The 21,711-nt window shown below is 36.5% G+C and overlaps 2 protein-coding genes and 2 long non-coding RNA genes across 4 annotated transcripts in view; 2 read left to right on the plus strand and 2 right to left on the minus strand.

The window, feature by feature from the left end:
* The window catches only part of LOC149616056 (uncharacterized), a 204,769-nt gene extending 187,547 nt beyond the window's left edge, over positions 1–17,222 (minus strand). The window contains exon 1 of the long non-coding RNA XR_016375918.1: positions 17,026–17,222. This is a non-coding gene — a long non-coding RNA (uncharacterized LOC149616056). The remainder of the gene's footprint in view (positions 1–17,025) is intronic.
* Positions 3,238–4,843, plus strand: LOC149616066 (uncharacterized). The gene is made up of 3 exons (XM_089856224.1): positions 3,238–3,473; positions 4,310–4,409; positions 4,653–4,843. The coding sequence occupies exons 1-3, from the start codon at positions 3,260–3,262 to the stop codon at positions 4,783–4,785; spliced, it is 447 nt and encodes a 148-aa protein (XP_089712350.1). The 5' UTR covers positions 3,238–3,259; the 3' UTR covers positions 4,786–4,843.
* LOC149616067 (uncharacterized) lies at positions 11,629–12,753 on the plus strand. The gene is made up of 2 exons (XR_016375834.1): positions 11,629–11,739; positions 12,468–12,753. It is a non-coding gene; the product is annotated as an uncharacterized LOC149616067 (long non-coding RNA).
* Positions 17,223–18,225: 1,003 nt separating the features above from the next.
* On the minus strand, positions 18,226–20,794 carry LOC149616068 (uncharacterized). The gene is made up of 4 exons (XM_089857001.1): positions 20,663–20,794; positions 20,417–20,600; positions 19,553–19,820; positions 18,226–18,328 (listed from the first exon to the last, which is right to left on the minus strand). Exons 2-4 carry the CDS (start codon positions 20,472–20,474, stop codon positions 18,250–18,252), a joined length of 405 nt encoding a protein of 134 aa, XP_089713127.1. The 5' UTR covers positions 20,475–20,600; positions 20,663–20,794; the 3' UTR covers positions 18,226–18,249.
* Between the last annotated feature and the right edge of the window lie 917 nt (positions 20,795–21,711).

Raw genomic sequence — 21,711 nt, forward strand, 5'->3', positions numbered from 1 at the left:
AGTTCTTCCATTGGATAACAATTCTACTATAATTTACGCTTCGATAGTAACTCAACGATGAATTTTTTCAACATTAGTCGCGGCGTTTGTATGATTTTGGTTTTGACGGTTCTCCAAGCAAATGGTGAGAAAACTTCATAAATTATCAAGATGACCCATTGTTACAAATATTCTCTTTGACTAAACCGTTAGTTATTGTCCTTATTGTTGAAGGGTACGAAGCGTTGCAGCGTCATGTACCGACACCAAACTTATATTGTACACACCGAGCTAATTACATATTTTATGTTCAAGTATAGTTCGGATGACTTTTAACTTCTTATCGCCCACAATAACAATATTTGAGATACACTTCGGTAATATTGCCGAGCTTTTAGTGGGAGGGGGCCCGTGTCCCGTTAAGACTTCGTAACTAAATAAAACATGACTGTCTATGAAGCAAGTTAATGGCGGTGTGATTCCCAGAAAAAAACACGATCCCTCCAACCAACTTCTTATTGAGAAAACCTTTGTAGAAGCAACCCGAAGCAACCCCTGGTAATGCAGAGTCAATTGGTGTGAATAAAGAAATGATTTGGTAATTTAACGTCCGTAACTTACCGGTAATTAATCAAATACCACCGTAAATTACTGATTTACACATGTACCTTAATTTTACCAAACAGTTTCCAAAATTTGAAGCTCAGAGTTTAAACCTTTTTGAGTAAAACTAAGTGTACTAGACCGCCAGAGACTACAACAATTGGCATATTTTACTTTGTAGTCCAGTTTTTCATCAATTTGCCTTTAGTTAGAGCTATTTATAGCACCCAAACTCGCTCGCAATTCAACGTGGTATAAGAAACGGTCAGGTTCTTTTTTTACAAACGAGACTGTAGTTTCCTGACGAAGAAACGTGCCTAATCCTGACTCTCATATTGGAGAAAAATGTCTACAATAACCGCAGGTCATTAAGCAGTATACTTCAGCTTTACTTAATAGGATGAGGTCTCCGGAATTAATTAGATATTATTTATTAAATGAAAACTAAGGCAAAATGATTTTATGCCACAATGGTTAAAGCAAGTCTCATCTGTGATTTTGATTAAACAAATGTCAATAGATGTTCCCATGTTCTAGGGTTGGAGTTGATTGACCCGCTAAAAGGCTATAGTTTTGGCTCCACCCTCGCAAACGTGTTCCGATTGGTTCCTGCCTTTGGCGAGGTAAAATAGAGGTGCCGCAAGAGCCGATATTTCCTTTAAGTGTCAGATCGCCAAAGAATCACATTAGAGCATGCCTCGATTATGTTGCGTTTGAAACAGAAGTCCCTTTATGTAGGCCTATTACTTGAATGGACAATGCCGGCAGGGGCGATCCCATGGGGGGGACAGGGGGGGAGGCTCTCCCCCCTAAAATTTTGTCGAGTTGGCAAATTGACGCTCACTTGGCAAAATGAAGCTCAGGGAAATTGAAAATGGACCTAAAAGGCCAGGGAAATGTCAGGGAAAAATATTTTGGAGTGAAATTGAAATTCTGGAAAACAGTATCAGAGTGACCGGAATCAGAGATTTGAGCAGAGCCCAAAAATCACGGAGCTCGCTTCGCTCGCTCCGAATATAACTTTAATGGGATTTTATTCAAACAAAATAGAATTCTTATATCTATAACAATAATGACTCTTGTCAAAATGATTCAAGTCATTTTACAATATTCATTGTACGAGGGAGCATTTGATCTCATTATATCAACTTATAGACGGTGGTTCATTACAAGACACACTTTTTTAACGTCTTTAATTACAAACAGAAGTTCGAATTAAGGAATCAGTGAAGTGATTTGCTTTGAATGAGTGTTGGAAGCATAGTAAGATTTTACACGACCCAGCTCTTTTATGTACCTTCATTTAGTAACTTTTAGTTACTTTCAGTTCACTATTTTCAAAATAATTAGTCACTTTTTCACTTACTAGTAAATTATTATCCTATATTTTCAACAATTTTATATAATAACTAGTTTCAAAGTATATGTTCGCCATGTGAGTTATTGCAAATGGTCAGGGAAACTTGATGAATTTGATCAGGGAAACTTGATGAATTTGATCAGGGAAACTTGATGAATTTGATCAGGGAAACTTGATGAATTTGATCAGGGAAACTTGATGAATTTGATCAGGGAAACTTGATGAATTTGATCAGGGAAACTTGATGAATTTGATCAGGGAAACTTGATGAATTTGATCAGGGAAACTTGATGAATTTAGTCAGGGAAATTTTGATAAATTTTAGTCGGGGATATTTGATAAATTTTAGTCGGGGATATTTGATAAATTTTAGTCGGGGATATTTGATAAATTTTAGTCGGGGATATTTGATAAATTTTAGTCGGGGATATTTGATAAATTTTAGTCGGGGATATTTGATAAATTTAGTCGGGGAAATTTGATGAATTTAGTCGGGAAAATTTGATAAATTTAGTCAGGGAAAGTTGATAAATTTAGTCAAGGAAATTTAAAAATTTGGTCGGGGAAATTTCATAAATTTAGTCAGTGATTTTCATTTCAAAACTATTTTACGAAACAGAGTAACATGATACTACATTACTACGTGTCGCTTGGGAAATTTTTGGTTTGTAGTTGGCAAAATTAGGTGGGCTCCCCCCCAAAACCTAGGGCCTTCGGAACGCCCCTGAATGCCGGTATTGTAAGTCTCTGCCAAGAAGTGATATCTAGTTTATTAGGGAGAAGGTATCATGCATAAGTATTTGCGCGCCATAGTCCCAGTCCCCCTTTCAAAATACAAGGGGGGACGTAAAAGGAGGCCCCGGGCTATTTCGTCTCTCCTCAGTAGGAAAATACGTAATTTTCGTCATTCGCGTCGCGCTGAAATGAGTTTTCAAGAACCAATAAGATGCTGGTTGTAATTTAGAGGCGGGGATTAACTCTGGACCTACGTTTGGACTGGAGATAAAGCTGGAACTGTGGCGAATTTATACCTTCTCCCTAATAAATTAGATATCACTTCTTGAATCTGCAACAAACCCTTATGCATTAGGTAGTTATGATCATAAGGATAATAGCTTGGTTTCCCCAATTTTATGTCTTTGTTCTAGAACAATGGCATTCACCAATAAGGTATATAGTTTAGTTGACAGCCGGTTCTAGTTTTAGAAAAATATAACGTTCTTTAAACGTTTAAACGAAAAAAAGTAATTTTCAAATTGCTCTTCATTCCCTTAACTTTTAGCTTCAAAAGGGAGTAAAAATTCCCTCCATGAAATAATGAAACGAAGTCCAGGTGGTTACGGTCCTATGCCCCCCACAACAACTATGCCTCCTACAACAACCATGCCTCCCACAACAACCATGCCTCCCACAACAACCATGCCTCCCACAACAACCATGCCCCCAACAACTACGGCCGCACCAGCTACGCCCGCAGCACCTTCGAATCCACCTACATCTATTCCACCTGTTACTGGACCACAGCAATCAGGTAAGTTTATTTTTCATTAAAAAGAACACAGTAAATAAACTTAATGCTAAGGATATAATTCATTAATCTAAAGGTACTATTTCGAGATTGAGGAATTTATAAACTCTTTAAAAATCTTTTCTTAATAGCTAAATAGACTTCGATAATGAAGTCAGTTCAGTTTAGGTTTCACTAGTGACATCTATATATAACTTATTGAACTTATGGTCCGTTTTCAGTATTGTGAAGGTATTGATAGTATTAGCTTTAAAAAGTATTCTTTCTAATTACGAATTCATAGGAAATGTATCACGATTTTATATACACCTTATGACGAATAGTGCACAGTTTTAATATTTTATACTTATAATATAGGCCTATTTATATCTCTTAATTCACATTTCAAAACAGCAAAAAAAAAATATAGTATAAATTTTATAACTAACAAATGAAAGACTTGATACTATATAACAATTCTTTCTTGAGCGTGAGCCTTTTCCTAAAACAATTTTTTCTTTATATGAAATTGAACTCAAAGAAAATAACTGAAAATTAACATCTGTCCCATTCGAAGTTCAAACAGACAATTATATTGAACTTTAGGTCTTTTCAGGCGATACAACTTTTGACTCAACTAGATAAGTCAAAAAGTTGAGCCAACAAAAGCTGGTCAGTGATCAATTTTTAACTTAGTGATGCAACTTGTCCAACTTTTGCTAGTTTACTAAGCTCAAGCTAATTCATCTAAATGAATCCAATAGTTGTATCGTCCGTCTGAAAAGACCTTAAGAAAAATATTTAGTTCTACAAATGCTGGATTCAACAATTTCATAATTTTTAATTTCTCTGGTTCAAAGATTGCACTTGTCCTTCTGACTACGTTCTTCCATCTCTCTCGCAACTTTTGGCTGCGCTCAATTTACCTCTTGGACAAGTTTTACTTGGCTTATTAGGAGAGTAAGTTCAAACCATCATAATATTTACGAGACATTTTCGAAAGTGACACTGGTTACCGAGGGATTCGCCAAGCTCAAAAAGCGCTGTAAAAGGCTTAGTACCAATTACGAGTTGTTCTGGCTCAGTAAAGCCACAACATTGCTAAGTATAAGAAGTGTCATACTTGTGAAATGTGTCTTGTAAACTATTGATTTGATGATGTAATTAATATATTTCAACCTCTGTATATTATATCATTGACAGCAACGTCGTGGTAAACGCCGTGAATCAACTATTGGCGGTAACAATATTTTACGTAACTGGCTGCCCAGTTGAAATAGCGCAAGGAGAGGGTCAACCAGGATTTGCCAGTTTATTTAATACGGTTTTTGGATAAATAAACGTTTCATTTTCGGTATTCAAATATGTAAAATATAATAAATTCTCTATGCATATTCTGAGTCGACTTTTTATTAATTTTAAGATGAATTTTCAAAAATATTATATATTTACTCAGGGATAGATGTAATCTTAGAAGTAGGAATGAAGAACAGAGTAATGTGGGCGCGCGTCAAAGTCCCGGCCCCTTCCACGGGACGGGGGGTTAAGAAAGAAGAGGCGGGCCATAGCGACAGAGGTAGAAATGAATTACGTATTTTTCGCCGTTCCCGTCAGCAACGTCATCAATACGTAGTTTAAGTGAGCCAATAAGATAATTTGAACTTTTCGTTACGTGCTGGAGGAAGGGGCTCTATACTGGGCTATGAGTCTGACTGAAGTAAATACTAAACGTTCTCCATTCCTACTTCTAAAATTAAATCTATCCCTGATTTACTACTTTCAGAGAGCCAAGCCAAAAATTTAAATTCCTCGTTGGGAAAATGGGATTTTTTTTCTGGAATTATAGGACTAAAAGTGTTTTTATAGGAAAATATAGGACTAAAAACGTTCATACATAATACTATTATGGCTTAAACTATGTAGAAAATTCTATGAAAAAAAAACAACAACAAATTGGATTTTGCTTTGAAAAGAGAAACTTAAATAAAATATAAATAAAAAAACCCGAACGAGCCTTCAAAGCGAGCTCCGCAATTTCGGTGTCAAGTCAAATGTGATCTCTATAAAAGAGATCAACTAAATTTTGATTAAGAGTTTCCTTGTTACCGCGACCAACAGTTACGTTTCTCTATATAATTATATAAAAAAGACTTGGTTTGCCCAAGCCTTAAAAACAAAACGATAAGAGTTTTTCCAGTTGACTGAAGCGTGGATATTATTTTTTCTATTGAATTTTAAAAACAAACCGTATTTTACTACTCTTTAGAATTTATTTCAATCACCTGATTTTACTGCTAATGGATTAGTTTCCAATAAATTAATTGAAATAAAAAATTACTTATCTCAGATTTTTCAACAACAATTCCATTTTCCTGAAACATTTTATCATGAAATTTTTCCTTTTCAAGGGAGAACTTACTTTAATTTTCAAATAATACTTTCATTAATAATATATTATAATCGGTCTTTTCGAATACAAAAGGGGGCTGTTATTACCTTTCTTATATTTGATAAAGGGGTTCGTTTGTTCTTCAAGCACAGTCACAATTACTGAACTGTGTATATCAGTACTTGTGGGGAAGATTTTAGAAGTGTTGGTTGAGTTGCTGTTTAGTTGACACATTATGAAAACTTGATGTGTTTAAAACCTTTTGAAAGGAAAATTCTCGGAAATTTAAAAAGAAAGTGTCAATTTGATTAAATTTACACGATATCCCTCAAAATAATAAATGTACGATAAAATGTTTCAGGAAATTGGAATTGTTGTTGAAAAATCTGAGATAAGTAATTTTTTATTTGAATTAATTTATTGGAAACTAATCCATTAGCAGTAAAATCAGGTGATTGAAATAAATTCTAAAGAGTAGTAAAATACGGTTTGTTTTTAAAATTCAATAGAAAAAATAATATCCACGCTTCAGTCAACTGGAAAAACTCTTATCGTTTTGTTTTTAAGGCTTGGGCAAACCAAGTCTTTTTTATATAATATCTGTTCCTTCAGCCTTAATTTGTATTAATCTGTTTTAAAAATAATTATATGCTTGTCAAACGTCATTAATTCGATGTTCCAGTAAGATGTTCGTGAGCATATTGGATCACACCGAGTGGCTCTCATTATTTTATGGAAAAGTTTAAATAATTTGGTAGGGGAGGGGTAAATTTATACACAATTGGTAGGAGGGAATTTTCAAACAAGTCGATACTACTGCCGCCTGGTTACCAGCGCTGGAAAGCCTCGCATGAAAAATAAAATGTACTGGACATAAGAAAAGAAAACCCACCGTTTTCCTTCTAGGAAAAACTCGACCGTAGCCAAGGTCTATGGAGTTGCCGCTATGGACCGTAGCGCGGTTTTTTTTCTTGTGTTCAGTACATTTTATTTTTGCGATGCTTTCCAGCGCTGGTAGCCAGGTGGCGCTAGTATCTACTTGTCTACTTTTTAGCCATCAAAACTTGAACTTCGGAAAAATTTACTGGTCAACCGTGACCCCTTTAGTTTTAAATAAAAGTTATGGAACATCTAAATTTATTTATTGGACAATGTCTAGTGTCCTGTGCTGATTTTACGGCCCTGAGATAGTTTCACCTATCCTGACCTGGGCCAGAAATAAAAACAGCACACGGAACTTTGTCCAATAAAATTTTTAAATGACCCATAATTTAGAAAACCGCGTCAGGGATTTTCTATATTTACTCAATCCTAACTCTTAATGTTAATCTCTACGGAGCTTAACATTACGACGTGAAAAGAATTTTCAGAGTTAGACCCAAGGTTTCGCAACCAAGAGGGAGCACTTTTTTCACAACAAAACTTTAAAGCAATACTCTAGCAAAGGCACATATCTCAGTGTAAAGTTCAGTTAACCTTTTTGTATAGGTTTAAAAAAAAAGTTATTTCTAAACCATGCGCCAGCACGCGCACATTTCATTGAAAGTTTGTTATTTAAGAATTTTTCCTTCTATATACTAAAAATCTTCATCAAAAATAGACAACGAGCTTTCCAAGACTCGAACCTGCAATGTTTTGTCTCGAAAGCAAACGCGTTATCCATTACGCCACATACCAGTACTTCGTAAAAAATCAATTATCCAAACATTGTATTCATAGGATTATTTCTTTTATGATGTATAAAAGATCTGTAAAAATAAACTCCGAGCTCGCCAGGACTCGAACCTGCAATCTTCTGCTCCGTAGGCAGATGCGTTACCCTATGCGCCACAAACCCGTTGGAGGTTGAACCAAATGCTATGCAAACAGTGTAATATATGTAACGGTTTTACCATGATTTATAAATTAATTAAAATAAAATACTTAGACTTAATTGTTCTTAATCAAACTTCAGAAGTTCAACATTCCATAGTTGCTTGATAATTCAAAAGTGTTCCTAACCTTAACTTCGCAGCAGTTTCTGAGTTATTCGATGGAGTGGACCACCAAAAATCCCATGCTTTTTCTATGGGACGCTAAGCCTAAAATCTGTGAATAATTTCTTTAACATTACGGGAGGGTGTGGGTTCTTATCTAGAAGGGCCTACCGGCCCTCTAGAATTTTAGTAAAAATCGTCCATATAAATATTTTAAGCTAGTTGAACATGAGTAGTTAGGTCTGCCTCCGTCTGTTTCTGCGAATGAACTGTGTTGTGTAGCGCTCGCGTCGTATCACCGACTCCAATAACCCAAAAAGAGTTTCGCAGGTTTGATTTGTACGTGACACGGAAACAAACCGAAGTCTGATTAATAGTGGAATCAACAGGTGACGGCTCAGAATTGTTTAAGGCTATCACCATTATCATGGCATTAAGGGTTACATAAAAAGTGGGGTTTTTAAATGAAGTTTCTTCAATCGACCAAATCTTAAACTTGTAGTAGCAGAACTCGTAATAAAGCCTAAAAGGAAAACCTTTCAATTATCCATAGCTTTATATTCTAATTCCTTTGAAACTATGCTAAATACTTAAAGTTATTACAATCAGGACTAAAAAAATTAGCGATAAATTAATTGTCGATTGCGGCTTATCATGTGGAAAATTTACCATTTTGTTCAGATGTCAAATTTTTATTAAAATGCTATTAAGTCTCATACTTCATTTTGCAAATTTCTTAAAGATTTATTTCACTTTGCATTCGCGGCAGTATTTATTTTTCGTTGTCGCTGATTCCCCAGTAGGGATGCAACGATGCATCGGCCACTTAGCCGAATAATAGTATCGGCCGATTTTTCTAATCTGATCTTTTGAGCTAGTATTAAGGAACTAACAAGTTTGCAATTTAACAAATAACGTAAACGGGACTGTCAGTTTATTAAATGTCTTTGAAATTGAGTTTGTAAACTATTTAGTACATATTTGAGAAGTGGAAAGTTGCAGTTTCTCAGGATTTTGTGGTAATCAAAAACAAGTTCTATCAGAACTTAATGACATAGTATCTCGGAAACCGGACCAGATAGATTATTGTTCTTCGACGTTTTTGACAAGTACCACCCATAGATTAATTCCTAACAAGTTCTATCAGAAAGAATGGGCAAAATGTGTGTTGAACTTAATGACATAGTATCTCGGAAACCGGACCAGATAGATTATTGTTCTTCTTCAACGTTTTTGACAAGTACCACGCATAGATTAATTCCTAAAATTTATTACCTTGGGGCTTCGGCCGATTTTTTAGAGACCGATGCATCAAACCGGCCGATACCGAAAAATTACGAATCGTTGAATCCCTTTCACCATATCAGGGATCTTTGGGTAAATTTCTAAGGAATCATGGCACAATAATGAATAATAGTGAGTAAAATTATCCCACTGCAAGTCGGCACCGTTGGCCCATTGCTTCAGGATCTATTAGCAGTCGATCGTTCTCTTAGAAAGTCGAACACCAAATGACTAAACTCATGGCCTATAGAATATAACGTACATCCGGTATTGTCAGAATCATGGAACGTATTGGAACCAGGTCAAAAAAAATCGAAATATAATTGGATTTTGGCTTGTGGGTTAAGTGTCCTAGATATGTTTTTAGATAACTCGAAAGAGGCGTGTGAATTTTCCGTGTAAGCTATGAGTGATGGTTCAAAAGTGTGAACAATTTTTGTATAAAAGCTTAGTTGCGCGGACAGTATTTTCAACAAGCTAACAGTTGTTCATCTTGTATTGTGCGAAACACTTCTGGAGTATACTATTCAATATGCATCTATTCAGAAGCGTCTGTTTGGTGTTCATCGTTATGGCTATGAACTCTGATTGTAAGTTTTCTTCCAAATATTTTTGTAAATAGTACTATGCCTCGACAATACCAACTAAGTTTTTAATCTAAATATTGTAAAATATGAATTTGTGGTAAAAAGTACTTTGATCTCTTAATCTCTATGAGAAGACGTAAAAGCGCGTGAATTGTGAAGCGAATTTTAGTTCAGAAAAGCGGTAACGTAATACCCGGCTTGATATAGGGTTAAATGACGAGCTGTAACGACAAGAGTTCTAGCAAACTAAAAACTGAGCTTCAAAACTAACAACAGGGGACCGTACCGATTTTCGAGGAATATTTTGTGCGGTTCTAGCTAATTTAAAGCCGTGTAGAACGGGTTCCAGCCAACTGAAGTTAAACAATAGAGAGTCCCTATTTCTGCTTTCCAAATTTTTGCACCTCTCTGACGGGAAATTCGTCCATTATTTACCTTCTGTTCGTTAGAACAGCACTGGACATCTTGCAGTTAGCTAGAACCCCTCAAACTATTTCCCATGCAGCGAGGACTGGAAAATCAGCGCTGTCGCTCAATTGTTAGTCTCGATGCTCGGTTTTCAGTTCTCTCGAACCCTTTTCGCTTAAACTTGGCCTTTAGGATAGAACATCGGAACGGTATGCGGATGCAAAAGCGTAGATAAGGCTTCAGCGTTACCAGTCCTCAAGATTTCTTTGGTTTATCTAACGTCTTTGATGTCTACATACACAGCAATGTTCTTTCCCATGAAAATACGGTGGTCAAACAAACTCCTAACTTTTACCACAACTTTGAACAGGGTCTATTCATCGTTTTGTTATTATTCTTAAAAGATTATTTTTTCAGGGCTAGGCACTAAAATATTTCAGCATCAAAACTTAATAGGCATTTCACACCACAATACAGTTAATTGATTTCTGATCATATAAAAATTCCTCCATGGTCAATTAAAAATAAAGATGGGTGATACTAGTTGGGGAAGAATGGTTTATGGAATGGCTCTAATAAAACTTGCACTAAAAATATTTTAGCTGTTTCACGGGCGAGTAAATCGAACAAATACCGTAGTATGATAAAACGAGGAACAGTTTCATACCCAAGTCCCGTCACCACCACTGCACCGCCAGACACTGCTCCTACAACTACGGCTAGCCCAGCTATGTGCCCATGTCCGGATTCAGGTATTGTATTAAATTTTCTTTTAAAATAAGATATTCATTTAGAGAATATATAGCAAAAGCAAAAAGAAGGGTTATCCAACTATAAGCTACTAAACTTTGTCTTTATATATGGGCTTTTATTTCATTTAAGTTTGATAAGCAAGTTATTAAGTGTTGTCAGAATATCTAATTAATTATAAGGTTTAAGAAACCTTGATAGCTAAGTTTAAACAAGAAGAGATCTTGGTTTAAACGAAACTTCAAAGCATACAATTGAAAGAAAAACATTAGATTCCAATCATGACGTCATAAAACTTAATTTTGAAGTTAATTTAAAGGAAATACCGCTTAAAGATCAAGCGCGATGTCTTTAGAACAAAAAAATGTGATAATTCTGAGTAACTGGTTATTTGGAGGTGAGATGGAGAGGCGATAACGATGGTCGATCTGCAGTAATGAAAGTTATATACCCATTATACCTTGCGGTTAGGTAGGGTCGTAGCAGAGGGCTGCCGACTTGGTCGCTGACACGACCCTACCGGAACGCTTAGGATTGTGGGAGAAATTCGTTGCCGTAGATGATAGTATAAAGGTAAAGTTATAGGTATGGATATAACAACTCCATCTCACCTTTTTTCCTCCAAAATAAAACGAACGGATTTTCTAAGGTCTTAAGCATCCCATTGACTGCCAAAATTTCGATACTAAAATGCCTTTGAAATAGTGCAACGTTATAACATGCCATAAAAGTATGACTAAACCATAATTCCATTTCGATTTTCTTTCTTGTGAAACATTAGGTAGCGCACCTATGGATTGTACGTGTCCTACAAATGGTGTAGTTTTTTCAGTCAATCAAGCACTTGTCAATTTGAACCCATCACTTGGACAGATCTTATTTTCAGTGTTAGGAACGTAAGTACTATACCAACAGACTTGTTTAGTTTTAAGACTGGAATTTATAAGACACTTCAATTGATTCTTCTGAGAAGCCATTGGGTACGTTCAGTAACCCTCTTTGATGACAGCGCTTACTAAGCGATGTCAAATTTTCACTACTGTACGCTTTTTCGCGTTTCCGGTTTTGACGTCGTGATGCTTAGCGCTTGCCCATCAAAAAAACCATCTTATCAATATGGTTTTTTTGATGGCGTGACGTAGCGCTTGACTATTGAAAAGTTGGCACGGGGATTTAAAAATTAAATTCCAATAATGTTATTCCTACAGTAATTGTATTAGTTTTCTTTACAAAACTACTTCTACCATTCAAATCTACCAAACAATTTCATTATTTGCGAGCTCGTCAATAATTGAAAAGAGACATTCGTAAAGCTTTGAGGACCAGTGTTTCCCCCAACTCCATTTTCGAAAACCCCGCTAACTTCAAAATGTCACTTTTCCGTTCAACAACCTTTTACGTCACTGTGACGTCTCGAGCCCATAAATCGAACATCAAGAAAACAGCGATTTCTTTGAGATTTTCGTTACTGAACGTACCCATTTTTTTTGGCATTGATTTTCGATTACCAACAATACCATCGTCTATTCACGTCATAAAAAAAATCAGCTCAAGACTTGCTTGTTTACTTAGTTGAGTCAAGAAGCTGAAGGCAAACTTAGTATTCTTTATCTCTTTTTTATAGATCGGAAACTATTCAACAGTTAGTTACATTAATTGAAACACTCTTAATGCAAATAACCGGATGTCCCATTACAATGGCCGAGCCCACTCCAACGAGTCCAGGATTTCTCGGACTTCCAGCAGCACTTGGTGTACGATAAAATTTTCTCTCAGATTGTCTACAATTCGAAATGGCTATGGTGAAAATTTCCACTCCTCATTGACAATTCTCTAAAACTCTTATAATACTATGGCTTATTTTAATAATTACTGTTGTTAACAAATTTTGTGTGTACCACTATTTTAATCAAAATAAAGTTTCATTAAGCATTAACCTTACAAATTCATTTCTTACCAGCATTAAAGTCAACGAATAATCTCGAAATCATGAACTAAACACAGATTATGTACTGAAATTTCATGGATGAAGGGAGCAACATGACTTAATCATAACTGCTGAAAGTGTGCTATACCTATTTAGACAGCCATTATTGTATAGTACCATGGAGTAAGGCAAATTTTAGGCGAGATTTCAAGGTTCAGGTTAGGGTTAAGCATGAACGCTAAATCTCTAAAGGGACTGGTGAACGGGATAAATGTTTCTCTATAGCAAGTTTGCTTTGTAAAAAAATTAATAAAAAAAATGGGTATGGCCAAGGTGGTTTAAATTTTTTTTTTTCAAGAGGTTTATGAAGAGTCAAAAAGGACCGAATGGCCTTGAGTGTTCCCAAATTTACAGCCCCCATCCCTTCCCCCGATGCTATGGTAGAGAGGATTCGGTTTGTACAGTGGAAGACGGTCGTTTTCGGGTCCCTTTAGAGATCAAGCGTTCGTGGTTTAAGTCACCGTTTAGGAGTAGTAAGACAGTACATCACAACCTCGAGTTTTTGAAGTACTTCCTATTCTGAAGTCTTAATGTCACACTTTCCTCCGCGGTCTTACCCGGTTTCTCCTTTCCATCAGAACTTTCTGAGGTTAATGGTAATACTTAGTTTAGGGCGCTGTCGGTTAGCTGTCGCATAGGGGCTAGCTACCACCTATCTATGTATTGAAATCGTGACCCATTGAAATATAGACCACTGTGTGTTATGGACACGAAATACAGCTAGATTAATTAATATTATTCGTATCCAGCAATAAGAATCATTGTGCCCCCATATCTCTCATGTTAATTTATATGCGGGTTTTGCGGACGGGCTTGAGTATCCCGTCATGCCTCATAATTTCGACACGGGAGGTAAAATTGGTCATACAAAATGATTAGTCTAACTCTTCCCACAAAATCCCTTTAGATGCGTTACGAAAATGGCTACACAATGATTCCGGTTGGCTGTATGTATTCCTGACCAACGGCACGATGGCCTGCTCTGAATTTCGACGCTGTAATGGCCTCAAACACCAGAAACAAGGACACGCTCTAGTTCGATAAAATATACGTGAAATTTTTGGTTGAACCTCAAATCACTACAATTGGTTTGTTAAGCACAGGTTTACTGGAAATAACGGCATCACATTTAGAAAATACTTATGGCTCGCATAGCATATACGATACTGTGTTTGGTTTTTCTTGTAATGGATGGTAACTATTATTTATTTATTAATTTCATCTGAACATAATGTAAGACTAAGTCAATTTTGTGTTCATAATATAAAAAATATAATATTTGCCCAAAAGTGAATTTACGTAGCTTTTTGGTTGTTGACGGGCGAATTGGAGTCAAGTTATGATTAGAGTGTTTTATTATTGGCCCTTTAATTATAATAGCATAGTTTTCAGTTTCTTAATTAAATATAAGGAGTCATCTCTAAAACACTAAATTGATAACTTGTAAATAGTGGCCCTCAGGGTAAAATGTGTTACAACATATTCAATTGAAAATCGCCCATAGAATCAACTGTACTTCGGTGTTACCATCCCTTTTGGAACACCACGCTAAAGTTTTTTTACTTTTACCAGCAGGCTAAAGACAATCGCGTAGTGATTAAGATCATTTTAGTTGTAAAACAGCTACAATTATCTTTGAATCATTTTATAAGCTAATTTGAAAAAAAAAAACTGTCTGTAGGTCCACAAAATTAAAATTTACTAACAGGCTTCCCATAACATACATTTTTAAAAAATTAGGTGTCACGATTAGTAAAGGTGATTACGGTTATGGTGAACCTGAACCTGATTCAACCGATACTAGTACGCCGACATTATCAACATCTTTCTCCGAGACTGGTACATCTTCAAACGATAAATCCACAATTTCAATATCTCCAGCTTCTTTACAAGCCCCGAGACTTAATGCTCCTACATTGGTGGACAAAACCAACTTGGTCCATCCGTCATTGCACCCGCCTACACTGATTCCTCCGTCTTTCCCTTTCCCTACTCATACCTTACCATCTGTCACTGCCACGACCTACTATACGACTATCACAACTTCGGCCACGAACTCTGGGACAGATTCCACAACACCTTCGGCGACTTCAACTACACCTCTTCTTCCTCCCAGTTCGTCCAGCACAGATCAATCTACTACGTCAACGTCAACCCCAGTTCAACCTTCTACATCAATGACTTCACCAACAGCAGACCAGTCTTTAACGCCAAATCCAACGCCTTCATCAACGTCTTCATATGGATCTTTTACATCCATGACTACCCCAACTTCTGACCCCAATACTTCACAAATGACGTGTCCCAGTGGTTGCAATCCCGTTGATTGCTCAAACGCAGCAGTAATACCGGCTCTCAATGCTCTAATATCCCTAATTCGTGGACCATTACTAGGGATTTTGGAAAAACTCCTTGGGCAGTAAGTGTACCTATATTATTCAAATCTTTTAGGAGAGAGGGGTGGAGTGGTAACCCCCACCTACGGAACAGTAACGATGTCATCCCAGCATCCTCAGTGGTTAGGTAGGGTCGTACAGTACGAAATCGTACAGGACGCCCTCTCTGTCTTAAAAATAGAAGCTAGTACTCATACAAATACAATGGTGCTACGCGGCAGCACTTAAAAATCGCCTACCGAAGGGTAGGGGCCTGCGCGAGGCGCACTGGGAGAGTTTCGGTGCCGCAGGTCGCCCATCTTAATTTCAACTCAATCTTACCTCATTTCTCCCTGTTCAAATTTCTTCAGGAAAATAAATGGTACTTAAACTTAAATTTGAAATATCATTTTTACAGGAGTGCACTGGTCGAAGGACTGCTGTCTCTCTTGGACACGACAGTAACTGGTCTAACGGGTTGCGAGTCAAACCGAGATCAATTTCAAGCACCGCCCGATTCTCTACCACCTAACCTCATAAGTCAGATAGTTAATGCATTAGGAGGATAATATCTATTGTCTGATTTTATTTCTAATTAATGTATAAGAATGTTCCACACTTGATTGTCTATAGGAAAGTCAATATGTCAGCTCATAATAAATATGTATTTTATTTTTCAAATAAAAACCTCAAGTTGTCTTGAATAATAGTTCATACAATCATATTAAGTTAATATTACGGTTCATAAAATTATTATTCATTGAAATAAATATATTTAAATAATTTTCGCAAATTCTCAAGAATTTACCAACCACGCTGAGAAATAAGGATTTTATTTTGTGGCCAGTAGAGCCCAAGCACTTTTAATAAAAAAACTGGGCATTGGCCACTAATAATGATTATCCTTAGGTTTTTATTTTTTTAATCAAGTGGCCACACGGTCAGTAGACAATGACCAAGGACAATGGCCATAAAAATGGTTAGGCTTGGAATGTTTTCAAGTAATTAAGTGCCCACATGGTCAGTAGAATCCCCCCCCCAAGCATTTAAGTTATAAACTGGCCCATGTAATGTTTTAAAGGTGACAAATGACCAGGGTCCGAGGGGGTAGACACTTGAGAACTCAGGTGTACAATATGTCTTGAACTCAATGTACTGTCAAAGCTGAACTCCGAGTTCTGAAGGCTTTGAACTCAATGCACTGTCAAAGCTGAACTCTTTGAACTCAGGTGTACACAGAGACCCAGAGCGTCTTCCCCCTCGCCAGGGTCATGGCCAGCATACAACTCGTACAAGCATCTACCGTACTATTGTTTGCTAACGCCATCTACATAACAAAACTACTTCGTTTAATAAACGTATATTTAATGTTGAACTAATTCAAGGTCCCCAGTATTATTAACCAACAGGGATTAAGTATGGCGTATTAAATAACATTCAGTTCGAAAATCATAAAATAGAAGTCGCCATTAAGTTTGAACGGAAAAAAGATCAACTGGAAAATGTGCAACCTTAATTTTGCACCCTTTAAACCAATCTTAAATATAAGAATAATTTTTAAGCTAGTCCTTGGGACCCGTGACCCCCCCCCCCCCAAAGCGTCCAAAATAATAAACAGGTCGTTAGTACTGGTCACTCTTTCGTTTTACTATAGAGTTGCAAATTGGTCCCTAGGACTAGTAACCCCTACTTCTCGAATTTAAAAATTAGCCCAAGCTATTAATAAATTGGCTTTGGATCAAAGGATTTCCCAGACTACTTTGAATTTCGGCTAGAATATCTTTCGGTATTATGAACAATAAAGGTAAAATAGACTTTACCTTTATAAGGGAACGTCTAGGTAGTAGGCACTTTACCACTTGTGTATGTTGATAGATTAAGAACTTGAAAACCCCGTTAAATGACACAGTAAAAGTTTTAATTAAAAAAAACTGCAACGTTTAATTAAAAAAAACTGCAACGTTTAATTAAAACGCGCCACGACTAGTTTCGCCTTTATGCAAAGGCACCACCATCACGTCTGTTCAGCGTTCATGGTTACGTCTTTATGAGTCATTTTTCAACTCCGTTACCCCCCCCCCTCCCGCCCTCGTCCAATTTACACTTCCACCCCCTGACTAAAGTTCAGTCGTCGTCTCTATTTAAAAGTATATATTTAATGTTCGTTTTTTATTATTTATTTATAGGTTTAATTTTAAAATATTATCAACTATTGTAATAGATTATTTCGTTTAAAAAAAAAATAATTTTATGGTCACTATTTTCATTGATGGGTTCGGCTAGCGCGGATGAATAAGTTTTTTTTTTATTTGCTCGTTGAATCTAAAACGGAAGTTACATCTCGATTGCCCCGTCTATGATTTACGGCATGAACCAAAGATTTTTTTAATTTAATCAGTTGATTTTATATTTAAAGGATCCGAAAGTTGATTGTAGATTTTCTTTCATAGGTTTAAATACTGCTTTAACATTATTGTTGCTAAAGTAGTACCAATAAGCTGGCTTAGAGGTTTTTTTTATTTTTTACTTTAATCGAGGGGCTACTCACTAGTAAGGGATAAGGATAAGGGTAATCATTCTAGCACTGTAGTTAATCGAGGGGCTATTCACTATTAAGGGTAATCTTTCTAGCACTGTAGACCCTCGAGAGGCTATTCCTAATTAAGGGTTACGGGTAATCATTATAGCACTGTAGAGCATCGAGGGGCTATTCACTATTAAGGATTACGGGTACTCATTATAGCACTGTAGAGCATCGAGGGGCTATTCACTATTAAGTGTTACGAGTAATCATTCTAGCACTGTGATGTAGCAACGATGGAGTTCTATTTTTTGTCAGGCGATGGAAGAGGTGGTGGTGGTATTGGTAAATAGTGTGCCTTGAAGCGTGGATTAACATCATAAACTAAGATTTGTTTTTTTCCAAAAAGGATTTCATCTAACAACATTTTTTTCTCAAGAAAAGTAATTAAGACATTGAAGAATAAAATGAAAAGTTTATTAAAACAATTTAAAAGATACTTTATTCAACTAATTGATCAAAATTATGGTTTGGGCGTACAACCAGTCAAAGATATTAAAAGCTGGGTGATTAATTTCGTCAATGGGTCAGACAAACTTCCTCTGAAAGATCAAAGAAAAAATGAGACTTATGCAAATGTTTTGCGATACAAATCTCTTCATTACGATTTATGTAGATGCACGTGTTTTTTTAAGCTAGTCTATGTTAATGTCGGCTCCTATGGCGCCCCTAACATTCTGGCTAATCTTGTACACACCAATTTTACCTTCTTAATAGAAGGAACCAATCAAAACTAAACCAGTCTTTGCTAAACTTGGTGGGCCAGTCGACTATGGCAACATCTAGTGACATAACCTAAACTATCCATCAACTAGCCGAGACTTGCTTTAAGCGAATGCAATTGGGGGGATGTGTAGAACGGTCCTCGTGACGATTAGGACACCGCAGTTCTACTCTTTTTGCAAAGGGACCTCCTGTTAGACCAGGACATCTTCAAGTATCAACCTTCTAGCTTGAAGGATCTTGGATGTTTGATGCTAACACGAGAGGACCCTTGGCTGCATATCTGGGATTTTTAAACAGACCCCAACTTCGAGACCCAAAATCAAACTTCCCTGCCCCAAGCTCCTAGATGCCGGATAACAGGAGTACCCCACCACTGCCCATAGCTAAAAACTTCTATAATATTGCTAAGTTGGTAAATCTGTATCGTATTAAGAGTGCATCAATAGGTGCGGTGCGTTCAGGAACTCATAAATCTATATCTATATAAATCAAAGTCCTGACTGACTGACTGACTGACTGACTGACAGACTGACAGATAATCAACACCCAGCCCAAACCGCTTGCCCTAGAAGGCTGAAAATTTGCAGGAACGTTACTCATAAGTAGTAGGCGCGTACTAAGAAAGATTTTTGCAATCCGCCGCCATCTTAAAAAATGGCGCCCAGAAATGTAAAAACTCTTCTCTATGCAACAAAGTCCGCGCGTTTCAACCGATTTCACAGATATTTAGTACACGGGTTTCGTTTAACCTATAGACAGACTGAATGCTCTTTTGGGTTCGATTTGTTGCCATCTTTTTAAATGGCGGCCAAAAACTAAAAAACCCTTCTTTATGGAATAATGTCCGCGTGAAAAGTAATAAAAAATGTCCCGACGGGCTGACGGGCAACGCCGAGTGCCTTCGCCCCTAGGATGCTACAAAAATATTAGTCGTCAGTAAAATCTACCCATTCTTTGTATCATTTTGATGGTAGTTCTTATTACACGCGCGAGCGACGCCGCGGGTAACAGCTAGTATTCAATAAGAAAGTTATTCTTACGTAAGTGGTTTAAGAAGTGAAATATTTAAAATCGAGGTCACAAGACTATTTAAAGGATTGTTAACGTTTGTAAGCAGATCAGAAACTGCGTTTAGAACTCCTCCTTGAGTGGGGCAAGTGCAAGTACCACTACCGCCTGCGGCAGGAGTGCTTCCATCGGCAGGAGTACTTCCTCCAGATGGAGTACCTGGGGCCGGGCAGGTAGTGCAAGCCATTCGTTTGGCTCGCTCTAAAGCAACGTCTCCATTCGACAAAGTACTACCGTCTCCTGGAAAATACGACAAAGTTATTAAACAAAGAGTTCAGTTAGGACATTTCTGACAATGCTGTTAAAATAACCTGTCCCAAAAGGTTGAACTAAACCTAGAGAAATTGATAAAGGGACTGAAAAATAGAGATAAGGACAGAGAAAAAATGGGTATAAGCTGAGAGACATGAAATAAAGATAAGGTGAGAAAAAAAACAGAAATAAGGACCGAGAAAAATAGAGATAAGGACAGAGAAAAATTAGAGATAAGGACCGAGAAAAATAGAGATAAGGACAGAGAAAAAATAGAGATAAGGACAGAGAAAAATAGAGATAAGGACAGAGAAAAAATAGAGATAAGGACAGAGAAAAATAGAGATAAGGACAGAGAAAAAATAGAGATAAGGACAGAGAAAAATAGAGATTAGGACAGAGAAAAATAGAGATAAGGGCAGAGAAAAATAGAGATAAGGACAGAGCAATAGGGGATAAGGTGAGAGAAAATAGAGATAAGGTGTGTGAACAATAGAAATAAGGTGAGTCAACAATAGAGATAACGTGAAAGAGCGAGGTAGAACAAAAACAGAGATAAAGAAGAGAGAATATTTCCAACATACCAACAATGATCAAACTCAGGCATACAACGAAAACGCCGATGAATGAAACTGTATACATATTTTCGTTAGTGAAAGAGAACTGGGTCTAAGTCAAAGTCAAACAGGAGCAAGTACTTCTGGTCTGGTCTTGATGCGAGGTTGCCGGAAGGTAGTTTTACTATAGGCTCCCGATAGTCTTATATACCTGAAAGACTAGTATCGTATCAACTATAATTGATAGGGGGAACACATGCCGCTACGTCGTACCCTTGAATTCCACAAAGCACGTTGGTAAGAATTGCGACACTTTGCAATTACAGCAATACCCATTTATCAAACTCTGATAGAAACCAGTTCCGTGTATTGAAGCAGCATTTTCCAATTTATTTTTCCATTTTTCAAACAGTTTTTTCCTGTCAAGTTGGAGATAACAAGTATTTGTAATTACAAGTCGTATTTGGCCATGAGAAAGAAGAGCATCTGTTTGAAACTGAACGAAAACGGGGTTTTTCCAGTGTACTTTTGGTAGGTTTCAAAGGCCAAAAGTCATATATACTCAAAAGCAAAGTGTTCCTTTGGGCAACTCTAAAGAGATGGCCCGTGTCAGTTTTGGTCAAACATGGGTGTTGATTGTGATTCAAATATCAGCTATGATAAGTGTTTTAAATGCTACACAAAGATCAATATATGAGAGAAAAAATAATCATAAATCAAAAGATTGAAAATTTTAAATTGCATAAAAATACGATAAGAGTATTTCTAGCATAGCTATGACAAATCACCAATCTATTGCACCTGACATTTAGCCTTGACATTTACCTCTTTGACATGAAATTATAAAGGTGACAGGCGGATAGGAAAGATTAGAATTATCTCATCGAGGCACTATTTTAATTTCCGGGTCGTCTTTATAATTTATGGCCTAAGGTATATTTAGAAATAATAATTTAAAGATTTATAATATTTTATAAGAAACAATTAAAATTATCGACTAGGCCTAGTAGATTTAATCCACGGTCAACACCAAGAACGTGGATACTTTGACTTCTTTTGATGTTACGTAAGAAGCATTTGATTTTTAGTAAGAAAGTTTTGATGTTTTGCAAGAACTTTTGATATTTAGTAAGAAAATTTTGATGTTTATTAAGAACATTTGATGTTTTGTAAGAAACCTTTGATGTTTTGTAAGAAACCTTTGATGTTTTGTAAGTAACCTTTGATGTTTTGTAAGAAACCTTTGATGTTTTGTAAGAAACCATTAATTTTTTGTAAGAAACCTTTGATGTTTTGTAAGAAACCTTTGATGTTTTGTAAGA

Source organism: Phalangium opilio, unplaced genomic scaffold (assembly GCF_054372755.1).
Source record: "Phalangium opilio isolate 3A_F unplaced genomic scaffold, DU_Popi_V2 ptg000217l_1, whole genome shotgun sequence".
Lineage (NCBI taxonomy): Eukaryota > Metazoa > Arthropoda > Arachnida > Opiliones > Phalangiidae > Phalangium > Phalangium opilio.